Source organism: Felis catus, chromosome D1 (genome assembly GCF_018350175.1).
Source record: "Felis catus isolate Fca126 chromosome D1, F.catus_Fca126_mat1.0, whole genome shotgun sequence".
Lineage (NCBI taxonomy): Eukaryota > Metazoa > Chordata > Mammalia > Carnivora > Felidae > Felis > Felis catus.
Window position 1 is genome coordinate 6,609,326 of NC_058377.1, and position 18,620 is coordinate 6,627,945.

The following is an 18,620-nucleotide window of genomic DNA, read 5'->3' on the forward strand; positions in this document are numbered from 1 at the left end:
GAGACAGAGACAGAGCATGAACAGGGGAAGGTCAGAGAGAGAGGGAGACACAGAATCCAAAACAGGCTCCGGGCTCCGAGCTGTCAGCACAGAGCCCGATGCGGGGCTCAAACCCATGGGCTGCGAGATCATGACCTGGGCCGAAGTTGGACGCTCAACCGACTGAGCCACCCAGGTGCTCCAAGAGTAGAACTCTTAACTGACTAAGCCACTCTAGTGCCCCCTTAGTTGGATTCTTAAGTGTCATTCATTAATTCATTCATTCATTCATTCACTTGCTTTATCATTGTCATCTTATTTTAAGATACATAAAATTGATTATAATCAATTTACACTTTATTTTTTCTCAACTTTTTTTTTTTTTTGGGACAGAGAGAGACAGAGCATGAACGGGGGAGGGGCAGAGAGAGAGGGAGACACAGAATCGGAAACAGGCTCCAGGCTCCGAGCCATCAGCCCAGAGCCTGACGCGGGGCTCGAACTCACGGACCGTGAGATCGTGACCTGGCTGAAGTCGGACGCTTAACCGACTGTGCCACCCAGGCCCCCCAATCAATTTACACTTTAAATCGAGCAGGAGAGTTAGCCTAGGGTTGAAGATAAAACCCAGTTTCCCTGGAAAAGGGAACCATAATTATATAAAGTTTATGCTGGACTAGGCCTGTTCTCTGACCTGAGTGACCTTGGCCAGATCACCACTCTGAGCCTCAGTTTTTCCCATCTGTCGAACAAAGATAACCCCTGAAGGGTCATCCCTGTGTTGACATTCTGCCTGGACATTACAGACCTGCTGGCTGAGTCCTTGCTCTACCTCTCGATCATCGGTTAATCATGCCTAGATTACTCTAAGAAACTATTTGAAAATTGGGACACCTGACTGTCCTGTCAATTTAAGGAGATATTAAGAAGCTCTTTAAATGACCCTTCTGTTTACTATTTACACAGTAGAGTGAGCATGTGAAAACAGAGATTTAAAAAAAAAAAAATTTTTTTTTAATCTTTATTTATTTTTGAAAGAGAGACAGCGTGTGAGCAGGGGAGGAGCAGAGAGAGAGGGAGACACAGAATCCGAAGCAGGCTCCGGGCCCTGAGCTGTCAGCAGAGTCCCATGTGGGGCTCAAACTCACAAACCATGAGATTATCACTGGAGCCAAAGTCGGATGCTCAACCAACTGAGCCACCCAGGCCCCCTGAAAACAGGGGTTTCATCATGCCACCCCTCTGCTCAAAAGCCCGCGTGATTGATGGCCCATGTCACTCAGGATACAAGCGAGTCTTTATTACAGCAGCCCACGAGGTCCTAAATGATCTCATGCTCTCCTCACTCTCGCAGCTCTGAACACACCACCTTCTCACGGCTCTTCCCACAGTCTGGGCAACCTGCCGCCGGGTTCCCCCTATCTGCAGTGTTCTTCCACACATGGCCTGGTCTTGTCCCTCACCTCCTTCAGGCCTTTGCTCCAAAGGCATCTTCTCAGCAAGACCTGCTTGGATCATTCTATGCAAAGTTGCAAACTTCATGCCCGTTCCTGGCTGCATTTTACTCCATAGATCTAATTTTCCTCCCTCCTAATATATTATGCATGTAGGAATGAATACTGTTTATAAACATGCATCACATAATTCCAGGTACACTGTCGGTTTTCTGTGAGTTATATTCTCTTATCTGGGCCAGTGGTTTGTGGTCTGAAGGGCTAAAGCTTGGGGGGAGGTTATGGTTAGTACCTTCTGGCATCATGTGCCCACGGGAAATCCAAGATGAATGTTCATTATTTCAGTGCCAGGCACTCTGGACTGGAAATATTAATAGTTCACGCTTTTGCGCACTTATTGAAGCAGTCATTGCACAAACATTTACTGGACGCCTTCGAGGCGCCAGTTCTTACCGAATGAGCTGCCCGGACCTAAGCCCAGCTGTCAGAAGCATTTCCTTGAGGATCGCGCCCCTCCAGGTACACCCCATCCCCGGCTTTGGGGGACGAGAGAAAATACCTGGTCCCGCCAGCAGAGGGCGTGCTGCCGCCCTCTCCACAGCCTCCCGACCCTCCGAGGCATCCCGGCTCCCACGCTCGCTCCCGAGCGCGCCCCCGGCCGCCGCGTCACGTGACGCGGCCGCGGAACCTGAGCTGCCCGGCCTAAGCCGTGCTAAATTCGTTGCCCGTGGCCGCTGCGGGTGCAACCACAGAGGCTAATCCGAAGGAGTGGGGAGGCTCGTGGAGTCGATGCTTCCTCTTCCAATTCAGGTCGGCTCCCGCTACCTCGTCACCATTCGCCGCTGCCGTCTCCCCGAGCGTTTGCATGAGCTCTTTCGCGTGGGGGAGCTCCGGTGACCATGTAGGGGGGACGAGTGAGGAAGCTCCAGGTGCCCGGGACGAGGTCAGCGCTGTCGGCACGCCCCCGCGGTGCCGAGCACACCCCCGGTGCGGGCCGGCGGGCGGGTCGGCCCCGGTGGGAACCCCGGCCTCCGCCTGGGGCCTGGCCCGGAGCGCCACGAAATCTCGCGCCGTCTCGCGAGACGCTAAGTTGAAGGAACATGGCGACGTCTAATCTGTTAAAGGTAAGACCCTCAGCGCAGCCCGGCTTGGACCCCGCGTCCCGGTTGGGCTCGGCTCGCCGGGAGAGGCCCGGTCCGGGCTCAGCGGCGGAGGGGGGGAGCGTTCGGGGGCCGTCCGCCGCCGCGGGCCGGAACGCGGGGGGTCTGTGGCCTTGGGGTCGGGAGGCGCCGGCCGTCCGCCCCGCCGGTCGGCCGCGGTGTGCGAGGCCCGGCGCGGGGGACCAGCTCCGGCCCCGGGGCGGCGGGTGCGCGGTGCTGCCGCGCCCGGACCCGCCGGGCCGTGCGCGCTCTCGGGGTCTCGGCTCTCTCCGAGGCGGGCGCCCGGGACGCGTGAGAGGGCGATCCGAGAAAATGCTGCCCGGTAGGTTTCAATGACTTGACTGACCCCCTCCCCCTCCCCGCTCCCACCTTCTGAATTTCTGCTCGCCGCGTCTAGTCGGCCAGAAATTCCCGGCCGCTCGGCGAGCGGGGCCGGGCTCTCCTGTCGGCCCTCTGCGCCTTCCCTCCTGCTCTCCGGTTCTGGAGTTCGGGTTTTTCCTTGGGAGACTACCTCGCGACCCCCGGTGCGGTGCAGCCGGAGGACCGAGCGAGGAAGTGCTCCCAGCGGTGTGGAGCTTGGGAAAGTTACGGGATCCGAGGAAACGGCTCGAGTGAGTTAGCGTGTGGGAAGGCCGGGAAGGGCTAGGCCCGCAGGAGCGTATTCTCTCCCCATCAGTTCAAAAGTTGGGAGGAGGAGAAGACACCGCACACGGATAATAGGAAGTTCATGAAAATATGCTGGCCCCTCACTTAGGTCTCCTTTAGGCAACTGATGATAACTGTCCAACAGGTGAGGCTGTCTTAGGAAACGTAGACCTAATTTTATTAGTGTAAGAGGCGGTATGGCTTCCGCTCAGCCTGCCACCCAGAAGCTGTGTGACTTTTGGCAAGTTTCTTAACTTCTCTGTGCCTAGGTTTCCTTACCCATCCCACGGGGTTATCAATAGCACCTATTTCATAGGAGCATCGTTAAGATTGAGTTAGTGTGTGCAAAAGGCTTAAAATAGTGACTGGCGGGGAATTAGTACACAATACACACGAATAACTTGAGTTACTACGACCGCTGTTTCAGAATACGAATTCATGGGCATCGAGTAACCCATTCTACCCTCCTTTTGTAACAGTATAGCAGAGTTCTGATAGAGTCAGAAAGAAAAGTTCTGAAGGCGCCTGTTGGTGCCTCTGCCTGTTTACATAAGCGGTAGTTAATGTTATTCATTGAAGTGTGCTTAAGAAGTATTTGGGTTCGCGATTCTTTGTGATTTTTTTTTTGACTTGATGATTACTTGGATGTAAACCAAGGCCCTTTCCCCCCCAAGAATTCTCTCTCAGAAAAGAGAAAGTCGCTTTATTCTATTCCGTACAAAGCCTTGCCAAGCTAAGCGACTTCATAAATACTAGAAGAGTGCTTACCTTGTCGGGATTATGATTGTTCGTATCCAACGCCCACCTATAGAACGAAAAGACTGCTTGAAGGTGTAGAAAATGGGCATTTAGGACTCAGGTTAAAAAGTTCACAGGGATTCAAGAAGTTCTGAAATATTGCGTATAATATTTCATATTGTATATACGTCATATTACATATAATACTTCATATTAACTCAGACGTTTATAAATTAAAGGAAGATGGTAATGCTTTGAAAAAAAAAACAGGTGAATGAATCATTCACTTCAGTGAACATGAAGACACATGCCAAAGTCACACTGGAAATTTTTCAGTGAAATTGTTTCATGAAGCGTTTAAAAAGGGGGAGAGGGAATTTCTGAATATTGTTTAACAAAGTCTGCGATTTAAAATACGTATAACTAACGTAGTGAACGTTATAAATAGACATTTGATTCTTCTGTCTGTATCACCAAAAGTTTCCATGTTCAAGTTGGCCAGAAAACTGTTGTATTGGTTTTTTGCTTGTTTTTTGTTGTATTGGTTTTTTGTTTGCTTTTTTGTTCGGTTTTTGCCTTTTTTCTTTCTTTTTGGGGGTGGGGAGAGAGGTTGTCTCATTTTTATACTTAACGGAAGTAACTAATTAGGAGTGCCTGGGTGGCCCCGTGGGTTGAGCATAGGACTCTTGATTTCGGCTCAGGTCGTGCTCTCAGGGTCCTGGGATAAGAGCCCCGTGTTGGGCTCTGCCCTGAGTGTGGAGTCTGCTTCAGATTCTCTCTCTCTCTCTCTCTCTCTCTCTCTCTCTCTCTCTCTCTCTCTCTCTCTGTCTTCTCCTCTCCAGCGTGTGCACATGTCTCTCTTTTTCTCTCTCTTAAAAACAAAAAGTAACTGGGGCGCCTGGGTGGCACAGTCGGTTAAGCGTCCGACTTCAGCCAGGTCACGATCTCGCGGTCCGGGAGTTCGAGCCCCGCGTCGGGCTCTGGGCTGATGGCTCAGAGCCTGGAGCCTGTTTCTGATTCTGTATCTCCCTCTCTCTCTGCCCCTCCCCTGTTCATGCTCTGTCTCTCTCTGTCCCCCCCAAAAAAAACAAAAAACAAAAAAAACCCAAAAAAACAAAAAGTAATTAAAAAGTGAACAGTCTGTTTTCCTGGAGAAATGTAGTGAGACCCTGCCAGGGTAGACCCATAACATAATTCATAGGCTCATTTAAATTCAAGTCTGGGGGTACCCTTGAATAGAGATAGAGCTGGTTGGGTGTGGCCACGTTAGCCTTATTTGCTTTTTTGATAGGACAAATAGAGTGATTCACAAGAGAAATATGCCTTAGACGTTGTGCAGTTAGATCTCACCAGATCATATTTGCCGAAATTGTCATGTCCTGGGGTCACAACGGAGAAGCGTAGGCTAGATGAGAATACAGTTAGAATTTGCTTCATTATCAGTTAAACAGCTGTACCTGAAGAAATGATAAGTGATAAATCATCAACCCCGAAGGGAGGCTTTCAGTGTTCTTGTGAAAAAATAAGTTCTTTTCCTGTTTGCCAGTAACTTGGGTGAAGTTAAGATTTTGGACTTTGTGGATGACAGTTTGGAGGGATAGCTAATATGTTTTGAGAGATAACAAGATCGAAACTTTGATGTGAAACTTGCAAGTCAGTAGGCAAAGCAATACAAACCACCTACTTTTTTAATACTGCAATTTGATATAATACTTTGTTTAAAGCAAGTGGACTATGGCTGGATTTTGGAAGTCTTTTGAATATACAGAGATTGGTAGTGTATGTTTTGTCATAAACAATTATCAGTTGTTTGGGGGGTTTATTTTGCCTAAAACCTTTCAATATTACTAGTCTTTTTTTAACATATAATTCTTGTTCCTTTGCTTTTGCAGTATCTAGGCCCTAAGTGCTCTTTGCTGTTTTCTTCATTTCTAGTTGAGAATCCTACCCCAAATAGCAGTTGTTTAAATCTTATTTTTCAAGTCTCCACCCCATTTAATTCTTAGCCTATTACTTTATTCAGTTATTTGGAGTGCCCTTAACCTTGATCAGTATCACCAATTTTTCCAGTTTCTCTTAGAGTCTCCTCTTTTTCAAGGCACCCACTGTATTGCTTCCTTCCATTTGTTCTTCAGCCTTCACTCCCCCCCCCCCCCCCCCCCCAGGACTTGTCAGTACATTCCCTGTTATTTTGTTCCAGTCTCCTCCTCACTTCTATAGGGATAAGAAAGTTCCCCTGTCTCCTGGTATAAACTTCACCTGTACTCTGCTTTGGCCACAAACTTTTGCCCTTTTTTCTCTTTCCATTCATTCTCGCTGTTGTTTGAAAGGTGGCCCCCACTCACTGCCTTTATAATTCTACACCTTTTTCTTTAACTGTGACCCGACTCTCCCCTGACCCCCACCTGCTTACAGTGAAGCTGTCGGCCTCAAGAGCAATAGCAACTTCATGATTGCGAAATGTTACGTCCATCCTCTCTTCTGATATTGTTGATGACTATCTCTGCTTCCCTTTTAATTTTTATGAGGTTCTCTTTTGGTGTCTCGTCTCTCAGATCACTTGTGTTTTTCTCTGACCTCCCTCCTATCCTCCCCAATGTGCTTATTTCTTGGGATTTAATCTTCAGCCCTTTTCTATCTTTGTACTTCTGTTTCTGGGGCAGTCTTAACTCCCATGATTTCACTATTTTTATCTCTTAACTCTGATCTGAGCTCTGGACCAAAACACAGTTCTGACCATATCACTTTCCTGCTCACATACCTTTGATGGTTCAAATTCTTTGATATCTTTCCAGTTGGGTCTTCTCCCTAATATCTGTCTCCCTCCCATGTCCTCTCCTTCTCTCTCCCCTCTCTCTCTCTCTCCCTCTCACCCTCTTTCTCTCTTTCTCTCTTTCTCTCACACACCCCTACCTCTACCTGTCTGGTTCCTTGTTGGTTCAGTAGTATACCACTATCCCTCAATATTTGCCTGTTAAATTCATTTTTAGTCATTAAGACCCAGCCCAGATTCCTCCTTTCTTCTTAGAGCTCTCTTTTCAAATTGTTGCCTGCCCTGCATAACCAGAGCACTACATCAGGTTTTTTCCAGCACTTATATATTATATATCTGTGTACTTATATACTTGTATACTTATATATTACATACTTGTATACTTATATATTACATATTTGTGTACTTATATGTTATTTTCATAATAGTTACATACTTATACACATATGTGTGTATATAAGTATATACATATAAGTATACTTACAAGCATATACTTATACATAATGCATATATACTTATATATTATTTGCATAATCTATTTACATATCTAGCTCCCTTCCAAGATGGTAAGTCCCATTATTGCAGGACTTTATGTTATTAATCTTGATGCCTTAACCATCAACTGCAGTGATCGTTTATGGTAGGTGCTCCATAAACAAGTGATAATTGCTTAAAAAGAGGAGTCGAGTGAAGTATCTGCATTGTAGACGCTCTGTGAGTGAGTGTTGATTGGTTAAAAGAAGAAATTTCTGTGGGGCGCCTGGGTGGCTCAGTCAGTTAAGCGTCCGACTTCAGCCAGGTCACGATCTCACGGTCCGTGAGTTCGAGCCCCGCATCAGGCTCTGGGCTGATGGCTCGGAGCCTGGAGCCTGTTTCCGATTCTGTGTCTCCCTCTCTCTCTGCCCCTCCCCCGTTCATGCTCTGTCTCTCTCTGTCCCAAAAATAAATAAAAACATTGAAAAAAAAATTAAAAAAAATTAAAAAAAAAAAAAAGAAATTTCTGGTTCTGTTCCCTTCTAATTAGATCCACAGAGGTGGTGGTGGGGGGCCTGGGTGTCTCAGTCACTTAAGCATCCAACTTCGACTCAGGTCATAGTCTCACAGTTCATAGCCTGGAGCCTATTTCCGATTCTGTGTCTCCCTCTCTCTCTCTGACCCTCCACCATTCGAGCTCTGTCTCTCTCTCTCACCCTCTCTCAAAAATAAATAAACATTAAAAAGTTTTTTTAAATTTAATTTATATTTTTTTATGGAGAGAGAGGCAAAAAGCATATAAACAAATACATTCTATAGGTCAGGTATATGCTATGAAGAAAAACAATTAGGGAAAGGATAGAGAGGAATCTGGTGGGGTTTTTTTTCTTTTCCATGTTTTTATTTAAATTCTAGATAGTTGACATATACTGTAATATTGGCTTCAGGAGTAGAATTTAGTGGTTTATCACTTACATACAATACCAAGTGCTCAAGACAACAAGTGCCCTCCTTAGTGCCCATCACCTACCCACCTCCCTCCATCAACCCTTTTTGTTCTCTGTAGTTAAGAATCTCTTATCTTTTGTTTGTTTTTAAGTTTGTTTTGAGAGGGAGGAAGGGAGACAGAGGGGGAAGGGCAGAGAGGCAAGGAGAGAGAGAATGACTGACAGCTCTGAGCTTGATGTGGGGCTTGAACTCACCAACGGTGAGATCAGGACCTGAGCTGAAATTAAGAGTCAGATGCTTAACCGACTGAGCCACCCAGGTACCCCCAAGAGTCTCTTATGATTTGCCTCCCCATCTCTTTCCCCCACCCTCTTCCCCTGTGTTCATTTGTTTTGTTTGTTAAATTCCACTTATCAGTGAATTAATGGTATTTGTCTTTCTCTGACCGACTCGTTTTGCTTAGCATAATACACTCTGGTTCCATCCACGTTGTTGGAAATGGCAAGATTTCATTCTTTTTGATGGCTAATATTCCATCAAAAAGAATGAAATCTTGCCATACATTTATAGCACATCTTCTTTATCCATTGATCAGTTGATGGACATTTGGGCTCTTTCCATAATCTGGTTATCGTTGACAATGCTTAGGTAAACATCGGGGTTCATGTGTCCCTTCGAATCAGTATTTTTGAACCTTTGGGTAAATATCTAGTAGTGCAATTGCTGTGCTAATGAGGGAAGGCCTCTGAGGAGAGGACATTGAACTGGAGACCTGAATGAAGCAAGGGAAGAAGCCTGTACATGTTTGGAGAAGAGTTTCATGTAGAGGGAATGGGAACAGCCCATGTAAAAGCACTGAGTCAGGAACATGCTTGGCAAGGAATTATGGACGTGATTATCAAGATTTGAATGTTGTCAGTGAATGGTTAAAATACCCATCATGCACTTGTATCGGAATGTAAATGAGAGCCTTATTTAAGAACCTAACTTGTCAGTTTTCATTGAGTTGTGGGAAATTGCCCTTCTGAATGGGTAAGAGGTACATGATCCTTAGGGGGCCTGCCCTCCCTCCAGTGTCCTGTCCTAGAGACATGCTTACATTTGACACAGCTTAGGGAAAAAGGGAATTCAGGGTTATGATTGTTGGCCATGGGTAGAGGTGGAAGTAGGAATAGTAGACTGAATTAGTTACTATAAAACTGTGATGGGGCACCTGAGTGGCTCAGTCAGTTAAACATCCGACTTCAGCTCAGGTCATGGTCTCGTGGTTCATGGGTTTGAGCCTGGTGTGGGGTCCTGTGCTGACAGCTCAGAGCCTAGAGCCTGCTTTGGATTCTCTGTACCCCTCTACCACTCGTGCTCGTGCTCGCTCTCAAAAATAAATATTTAAAAAATTTAAAAAAGCAATGATAAATGTAAATGTGAGAATTGTTCATATTCTTTGAAGAGAAATGAGTGAACAAAATTACCATTATCTGGAGGTGATGTATATTAATTATTGCTACTAACAGAATGTGACAGTTTAGGATGAACTTTGAGAGATCAGTTGTTTATCAATGGATTAGAAGAGGGGAATTTTAGACTGCAGGAGGTTATCAGGAGGACGCTAGACATCCGTCTGGTGGACAGAGGAGAAGCCTGGAGAAGAGAGATAGACAAAGACAGGTGGTTCTTAATAGATGTTTTGCTAGGTGTCCTGGTGAACCCAGTTGTGTCACAGAAAGCCATCTGACTCTTGCTTTGGTATAGTAGGTAGAATAAATTGGCACCTGATGGACTGTGTAAACACCCAAACAAGTTACAGCTCAGGTTAAAACATTGGTCATAATAGATGTAGTACTTACAAGTAACTTCAGGGATATTTGATCTCTGTAACAGGGTTTGTTCATTCTACAAATATGTAGGCGTGTATTCTGTGCTGGATACTATTCTGTGATACAGTAGGGAATATGACAGATAGGGTCCTTAGTCTTTGGAACTTCTATTCGAATGTGTAAATACTGACACCAAAGAAGTAACGCAAGGGGTAGTTTTGTAGTAATGAGAGCTGAGATGAAAACAGTATAATCAAGAGTGTTTAGAAGACGGGGGCACCGTCTTACAACAAAATAAATTTGTTCCCCTAAATATTGCTTTCAACTATGTTCTGTTGAATTTTCCTTCTCTGCCACTTGATGACATTTCAGCCCCATCTCCTAACTTTCTGGTCTTTAAAAAAAGTTCTGTTACCCAGGGTGCCTGGGTAGCTCAGTTGGTTAGGCATCTGACTCTTAGTCTCAGTTCAGGTCTTGATCTCTCAGGGTCGGGAGTTCAAGCCCTGTTGGACTCTCCACTGGGTGTGGAACCTACTTTAAAAAATGAAAATAAAAAATTCTATTACTCTACATTAAAAATTTCAATCTCTGGGCGTCTGGGTGGCTCAGTCGGTTTTGAGTGTCTGATTACAGCTTGGGTCGTGATCTCATGGTTCATGAGTTTGAGCCTCACATCAGGCTTGTTGCTGTCAGCACAGAGCCTGCTGTAGATCCTCTGTCCCCATCTCTCTCTGCCCTCCCCCCCACTCACACTGTCTCTCTCTCAAAAGTGAATAAACATATATAAAAAAAAAACATAAAATTTTCAGTCTCAAAGCCAAATTAAATCTCCTGTATGCTTAAGATCTAGGTTCTGGATCTGCAGAGAGGAAAAGGGGAAAGGCACTTTTCTTAGGACCTCTGTGGGGCAATACTGATGTTAGACTTGAATGGTCTGCATTCTGCCCGGGGCAAAGGTCCTGAGGTGCACTGGTGAGCTTGGCATATTTAAGGAGCACCTTTAAAAGGTTGGTGTGGCTGGAACATAGTGAGAATTGCCAGGATTCGAATATATACTGGAGTTTTGTGGTTCTCTTGGTTAATGGGGGTTGCAAATGTGGTTTTAAAATCACATAACTGGGAGTACCAGTGGCTCATAGACCATATAGGAACCCAACATTCAAATAGCTAGTTTACAGGAAAGACCCAAGATAAATACACAAATTGGATTCCTTTTGTAAAGTAATTAGAGTGCCGTCATTGAATATAATTCATAATCAGTAGGATCAGAACTTCACAGAGGGAACAAATACAAATCTTAAATCAACTAAATTCCCTGTGTCGTCAAAACGTTCTGGGAGTGAAAGAGTGCTGATGAGTAAAAAATAATTCTAATTGTGTGCATGATATTATTTCTTGTCTTGACTCAACTTCTCCTTTAACTTTTCTTGTACCTTTGTTATCATGAAGAAGATGTATAGAAATGATAACTAATACAACTATTAAAAACTTTATTTTCTTCCAAATGCAACTTTTTAAAAAAATGTATTTAAATATTTTAGTAATTTCTACACCCATTATGGGGCTCTAACTCACAGCCCTGAGATCAGGAGTCACAGGTTCTCTCCATGGGGTGCCTGGGTGGCTCAGTTGGTTAAAGGTCCGACTTCAGCTCAAGTCATGATCTCTTGGCTTGTGAGTTCAAGCCCTGCGTCCAGCTGTGTGCTGACAGCTCAGAGCCTGGAGCCTGCTTCTGATTCTGTGTCTCTTTCTCACTCTGCCCCTCCCCCACTCGTGTCCTGTCTCTGTCTCTCTCTCAAGAATAAAAAATATTAAAAAAATTTTTTTTAAAGATAGTTACAAGGGGCACAAGTGGCTCAGTCAGTTGAGCAACCAGCTCTTGTTGTGGGCTCAGGTCATAATCTCACCGTTTTTGAGATCGAGCCCCGTGTTGGGCTCCTCATTGAGCATGGAGACTGCCTGAGATTCTCTTCTCTCCCTCTACGCCTCTCCCCTGCTTGAGTACTTTCTTTCTCTGAAATGAAATGAAATGAAATGAAATGAAATAAAAAAATAAAATAGTTACAAATTAAATACAGTACTAAAAAATAATTTTTAAATGAACAATACTAGCATGCCCATTTTTAAAGTAAGCTTTGTTGAAATATGACCTGTATACAGAAATGCACACAAATCATAAACCTATGGTTGGATGCATTTTTATAAAGTAAACATACCTGTATAATCAACACCCAGATCTAGAAATAGAATATTTAACAGTATCCCTGAAAGCCCCCTGTCTCTTGTCTTGTGCTAGTCTCTAACTTGTAACCCCTTCCACAAGGTAATCACTATGCTGACTTCTAATAACTGTAGATGTGTTTTGTCTGTTCAGGAACCAGTGTGTACTCGTGTGTGACTTTTTTGCTCAACATGATTTCTTTGAGATTCCTCTTATTACATGTTAAATTTTTGTTGCTATATAGTGTTCCACTGTTATGAATATTTCACAATTTATCCATCCTCTTGCTGATGGACTTTTAGGGGGTTTATGGTTTTTTTTACTATTGTGAATTGAGATACGACGTCTTTTGGTTGACATATGTGTGCAGCTCATTGGGAAGCCTACCTAGACATGAAATTGGGGGTTCACATAGTATGCATATGTTTAGCTTCCATAGATACTGCTAAAGAGTTTCCTAAAGTAGTTGTAGCAATTTACACTCTCACCAGCACATTGAGAGTTTTGGTTGCTCTGAATTTTGTTTAATACTTGGTATTGTCATTCTGTCCTATTCTAGCCTTTTTGGTGGTTTATAGTGATTTTTTTCTCATGACTTTAATATATGTTTCCCTGATGATTAATGATGGTGGGTGCTTTTCCATATGGTTATTGGCCATGTAGATACTGTCTTTATGCAGGGTCTCTACCAGTGTTTGCCAAGTTTTACATTGGATTGTTTTTCATTTCTTACTGATTTTTAGGCATCTTCACATGTTTTGCTTTGTTTGGAATCTTTACATTATATTGGATAAGAGCCTATCTTGGATATATGTATTAGAAATAATACTTCTTCCACTATGTGGGTAGCTTTTTCAGTTCCTGAATGGTGTTTTTTAAGACTAAAGTTTTTATTTTTTTATATTGTACGGTTTATCAATTCCTTTCTTTGTGGTTAGTGCTTGGTTAAAAAGTCATACAAATGATCCAGACTCTACTTGTATTAATACCTTATTTAAAAAAAAAAAGAACAGGGGTGCCTGGGTGGTGCAGTCGGTTAAGCGTCGACTTCAGCCAGGTCACGATCTCGTGGTCCATGAGTTCGAGCCCCGCGTCAGGCTCTGGGCTGATGGCTCAGAGCCTGGAGCCTGTTTCCGATTCTGTGTCTCCCTCTCTCTCTGCCCCTCCCCTGTTCATGCTCTGTCTCTCTCTGTCCCCAAAATAAATAAACGTTGAAAAAAAAATTAAAAAAAAAAAAGAACATAAAATTAATTTATTTTTATAGTTTTGAGCCTCAAAAGTATATCCTGGGACCCTTCTAGTAATCCATAAACCACAATTTAAGGAACACTATATTAGAGTGTGAGTTCCTGGAAGACCTTTCATTTATTTATTTAAAAAAATTTTTTTAATGTTTATTTATTTCTTAAGAGAAACAGACAGCAGGGAATGGGGAGAGAGAGAAGGGTACAGAGGATCCAAAGCAGGCCCTGCGCTGATAGCAGAGAGCCTAGTGCCGGGCTCGAACTCATGAACTATAAAATCATGACCTGAGCCAAAGGCAGACGCTTAACCGACTGAGCCACCCAGGTGCCCCAGAAGACCTTTCATTTATAAGTCCCAGTGACGAGCATAATTCTTCATGTGTAGTGGGCACTCAAGACATTTGTTGAATGAGTAAATGTAATAAATAAATGATGAAGAAACCCCTCAAATAAGTTCAAACTCTTCTATCAGTACTGTTATTTTTTCTTTTTTTTTTCCATAAAATTAGTTGTTTTGGTTTCTAAAAATTCAAGGACTATCAAAATTTCTTTAAAAAGGATTTTTTCTTTATAAAGGAAACCTAAAGATTTTTTTCTTTCAAGATTTTAGTTTATTTTAAAATGTTTTGGGGCGCCTGGGTGGCACAGTCGGTTAAGCGTCCGACTTCAGCCAGGTCACGATCTCGCGGTCCGTGAGTTCGAGCCCCGCGTCAGGCTCTGGGCTGATGGCTCGGAGCCTGTTTCCGATTCTGTGTCTCCCTCTCTCTCTGCCCCTCCCCCGTTCATGCTCTGTCTCTCTCTGTCCCAAAAATAAATAAAAACATTGAAAAAAAATTAAAAAAAAAAAATGTTTATTTATTTATTTTGAGAGAGAGAGAGGGAGAGAGAGAGGATGGAGGAGGGTCAGAGAGAAAAGGAGAGGGAATCCAAGCAGGCTCCATGACATAGGGCTTGATCTTACCACCGTGAGATCATGACCTGAGCTAAAATCAAGAGTCGGATGCTTAACCAACTGAACCACCTAGGGTCCCCTTAAGACTTTATTTAGTAATCTCTCCACCCAATGTGAGTCTTGAACTTCAAATCCTGAGATCAAGAGTCACATGCTCTACCACCTGCCAGCCAGGTGCCCCTGCAAACTAAAGGTTTTAAAGGGAAGCATACTGTGAAATGTCTCATGTCCATGGAGAAAGATTTTTAGCTTTTTGGAAAATAGTACTATTTCCCTTCTGTACCACGTTTGAAGATAACTAAGTCTCTTTTTATAGTGATGGTTCTATCTTGTGGTTTTTAGATGGTCACTAAATTTTTATAATCATAGTTTTTTGGGGGTTTTTTCCTGCATTTTTTTTAAATGAAATCAAGTCAAGGGTTGGCTCTGACCCATACATTGCAAGTCCCTCTACTGCTCATTCAAGAAAGATCCAGGAAGTAGTTAAGAATGTGGCAGAACTAACAGAACTAAACTGCTTGGATGTGAATCCCTGCTCTACCACTCATTATCTATAACCTTAGGGAAATAACCTAACCTAATCTCAGGTACAGTGTACAATTTTTTCATCTATAAAGTGAGAATAATAATATACCAAACACCTAGGATATTTATAAAGATTAAATGAATTAATACTTGTAAATTTTGTTTAAAGTTTACTTATTTATTTTGAGATAGAGAGAGAGATAGAGAGAGAGAGAGAGAGAGAGAGAAAGAGAGAATGAATGAGCAGGGGAGAGGCAGAGAGAGAGGGAGACAGAGAATCACAAGCAGGCTTCACACTGCCAGTGCAGAGCCCAACATGGGGCCCAGACTCAAAAACCATAAAATCAGGCCCTGAGCTGAAATCAGAGTCAGACGCTTAGCTGTTTGAACCACCTATGCACCCCAGTGCTTGTCAGTATTTAAAATAGTACCTGACACATAATTAATAGATTTTATAAAGTAAAATGATCAAAGTGGTTGATCTACATTGAAGATTATAATGAAGTTAAATAATATGAGAAATAAATAACTCAAAATTACAGTTATCGGATATTCAGACTACCCAAGGAAATGTGAAAGAAGCTTTGTGGAGATTAGCAAAAGGAGATCCTCTTTTGTATCACAGATAGCACGTGTAAAAAATTTGTTGGGGGCGCCTGGGTGGCTCAGTTTGTTGAGTGTCTGACTCTTGATTTCAGCTCAGGTCATGATCTCATGGTTCGTGAGTTCATGCCCCACATTGGGCTATGCGCTGACAACATGGAGCCTGCTTGGGATTCTCACCCTCTCCCTCTCTCTCTGCCCCTTCCCTGCTCGCTCGCTCGCTCGCTCTCTCTCTCTCAAAATGGATAAACATTAACAAAATTTTTTAAAAAATTGTTGGCTATAACCCCAAATTAGCAAAATGCCATATATCTGCAATGAAAGAAAAGTGGAAAATATTATAAGGGAATGATTAAGGAAAAACATTAAGAATATAATGAAAACATTTTTTAAAATGTCATCCTTTGAGCACCTGAGTGGCTCAGTTGGTTAAGCTTCCGACGTCGCCTCAGGTTGTGATCTCATGGTTTATGAGTTTGAGCCCCGCCTTGGGATCTCTCCTGTCAGTGCAGAGGCTGCTTTAGATCCTCTATCCCCACCTCTCTGTGCCCCTCCACCACTTGTGCTCTCTATCTTTCTCTCTCAAAAAAATAAACTTTAAAATTTCACCCTTCTATAATGTCAGTGTCAAGTATCCTACTCTGTCAAGACTCCTCCTGTCTTTCTAACTCATTCAAGTATTATTCCAGTAATCTGGCTCCAAAAGGGCCTCCAGTTCATTGATTCTATCACCTTACTGTTTAAGTTTATAGTTTTTAGTTTATAGTTTTTATCAAATTAGGAAACATTTTGGCTTTTAATTCTTTAAATACCCTCCCATCCCCCAAGACTCTGGTTATATGTAAGTCAGGTCATATGATGCTGTTCCCTGATAATCATTTTTAAAAATCTTTCTGTGATGTTCATGCTTTCCTCTATTTTCTTGAACGTGCAAAGTATATTTATAATAGCTGGATAAATGTCATGCTCTGTTAAAACTATAATTCATGTCATTTCTGGGTCAGTTTCTGTTGATGGGTTTTTCTCTTGATGGTGGGTTATATTTTCCTTCTTCTTTGCCTGCTTGGTATTTTGGATTGGATGCTAGACATTGTTTTATATGTTGGGATCTGATGCTTTAAATATTTCAGAGTCTGGCTTTCACACAGTTAAATTACTTGGAATCAGGTTGATCTTTCTGAAGCTTGCTTTCGAGTTTTGTAATAGTGGGTTGGGAACAACAGGGTAGGACTACTTAGGCTCCACTACAGATGCAGTGCCTTTCTGAGGACTCTACCAAATGTCTTGCATGTTGAGGAGCATTTCTATTCTGGCTAGTAGCAACACAAACTTTTTGTAGCCCTTTATGAGCCCTGCTGATTGTTGTGTCTACTTTCTCATGGGCCTTTCCCCAGTCTCTGACAGTGTTCTCACACACATGTGCAAGTCAGTATTCGGTCAGAGGCTCGATACACCTCTCTGTTTATCTCCGGAACTCCCTCTCTTGCACAGCTCCCTTTATTTCTAGTACTCTGTGCCACAAATTTTTGTCACCTTATCCTGTCTAAACTCTGAACTCTGGCTCCTAAGTGAAACTTCCAGGCTGTTTGTGTTCCCCTGCTTGTGCTGAGGTCTGGAAACCAGGCATGTTTGGGCATTTGTAGGGCTGCCCTATGATAGTTTTCTCAGGAAGTACTGTCCTATACTGCCCTTTGGTTCTCTAGCCATTGCGGCAAGAGGGGAGATCTGGCTGTCGTTATTCCATCATGGGTGGAAGAAGAAGGCTCTGTCTCTCTTCCTGATGTCCTTCGTCTCGCTCTTATCAGCATAAATTCTCTGTTCAGTCATTGTTACCAGTGCCTTGAACACACCTCGATTCCCCTGCTCCTGTCTCCTTTCACCTGGGAAAACTATACTCCGGTTAGATATATCTCCATCTTCCAGTGCTGGCACCTGTGAATGTGCCAGGAAAGCCTCCTTAGTGCCCCCTTTATTTATTTATTTATTAAAAAAAAATTTTTTTTTTAACGTTTATTTTTGAGACAGAGAGAGACACAGCATGAACGGGGGAGGGGCAGAGAGAGAGGGAGACACAGAATCGGAAGCAAGCTCCAGGCTCTGAGCCATCAGCCCAGAGCCTGACGCGGGGCCCGAACTCGCGGACCGCGAGATCGTGACCTGAGCTGAAGTCGGGCACTTAACCAACTGAGCCACCCAGGCGCCCCCTTAGTGCCCCCTTTAGAACATAAACTCTGACTGCTGCTTGCTACCTCCATTGCCACTCTACTGATCCAGTGCTTTTTTCACTTGAAGTCCGTGACCACACCCTGTAAATGAGCCCCGTCACATTACCCTGGTCATTTATTCTACTTTCCTCAATATCTGTTTCACGTCTTTTCTCTCAAACTTCTAGTATGTCCTTACCTGTCTTCCAAGGCATTTTCCTTTTTTCTACATCACTGAAAAACTGAAGTAATCAAAAATGAACTTCAGAGAGTGGTACTTATTTCATCTACCCTTCTACTAACATCTGCATGTATGTACTTTGCCTTTTTAGGGTAGAGTTATTTCCTCCACCTGTGCGCACTGTGCCCCTTTCCTTCTTGCTTACCCTGGGCAAATTAAATTTCAATTCACATTCTCTAGCACTTTCCTCCCTTTTCTCTCACATCATCAGTGTTATACCCTGGAATATACCCATCAGTATAAAAATATACTGTGTCCATCCCATCTTAAAAGAAATTTTGTCTCCCTCTCTGCATCAGCTACCATGCCACTTCTGTGCTCTTTTACAGCAAGACTGCCAAGAGTTGTCTGTACTTTTCCAGTTTTCTTTCTTTCTCTTTTCTCTCTCAGTTCCATTCCCCGGCTTTTGTCCTTACCGCTCTATGAGAACTGCTCTTACATTATTAATACGAAGGTCTCCATGACTTCCGTATTGGTTTTTCAGTAGTCCTCTTACATAATCTTCCAGGAGCATGTGCTGCGCTCGATCACTCCCCCTTCCTTGGTACGCTTTATTCCCTTGGTTTCCAGAATCCTATGCTCTTGATTTTCTTGCCACCTCTGCGATTGTTCCATCTCCTTTCTTATTTCTTATTCTTCTCACCC

The 18,620-nt window shown here is 43.4% G+C and overlaps 1 protein-coding gene across 2 annotated transcripts in view; it reads left to right on the plus strand.

Moving 5' to 3' along the window:
- Positions 1-2,135: 2,135 nt before the first annotated feature.
- CUL5 (cullin 5) overlaps positions 2,136-18,620 on the plus strand; it is a 97,855-nt gene continuing 81,370 nt past the window's right edge. The window contains exon 1 of one of the 2 annotated variants that reach the window (XM_045038028.1): positions 2,136-2,557. Coding sequence is in view for 1 of the 2 variants with exons in the window: in NM_001246321.1 (NP_001233250.1) it covers positions 2,534-2,557 (24 nt within the window). In the remaining variant the exon portion in view is untranslated. 2 annotated transcript variants of the gene reach the window in all.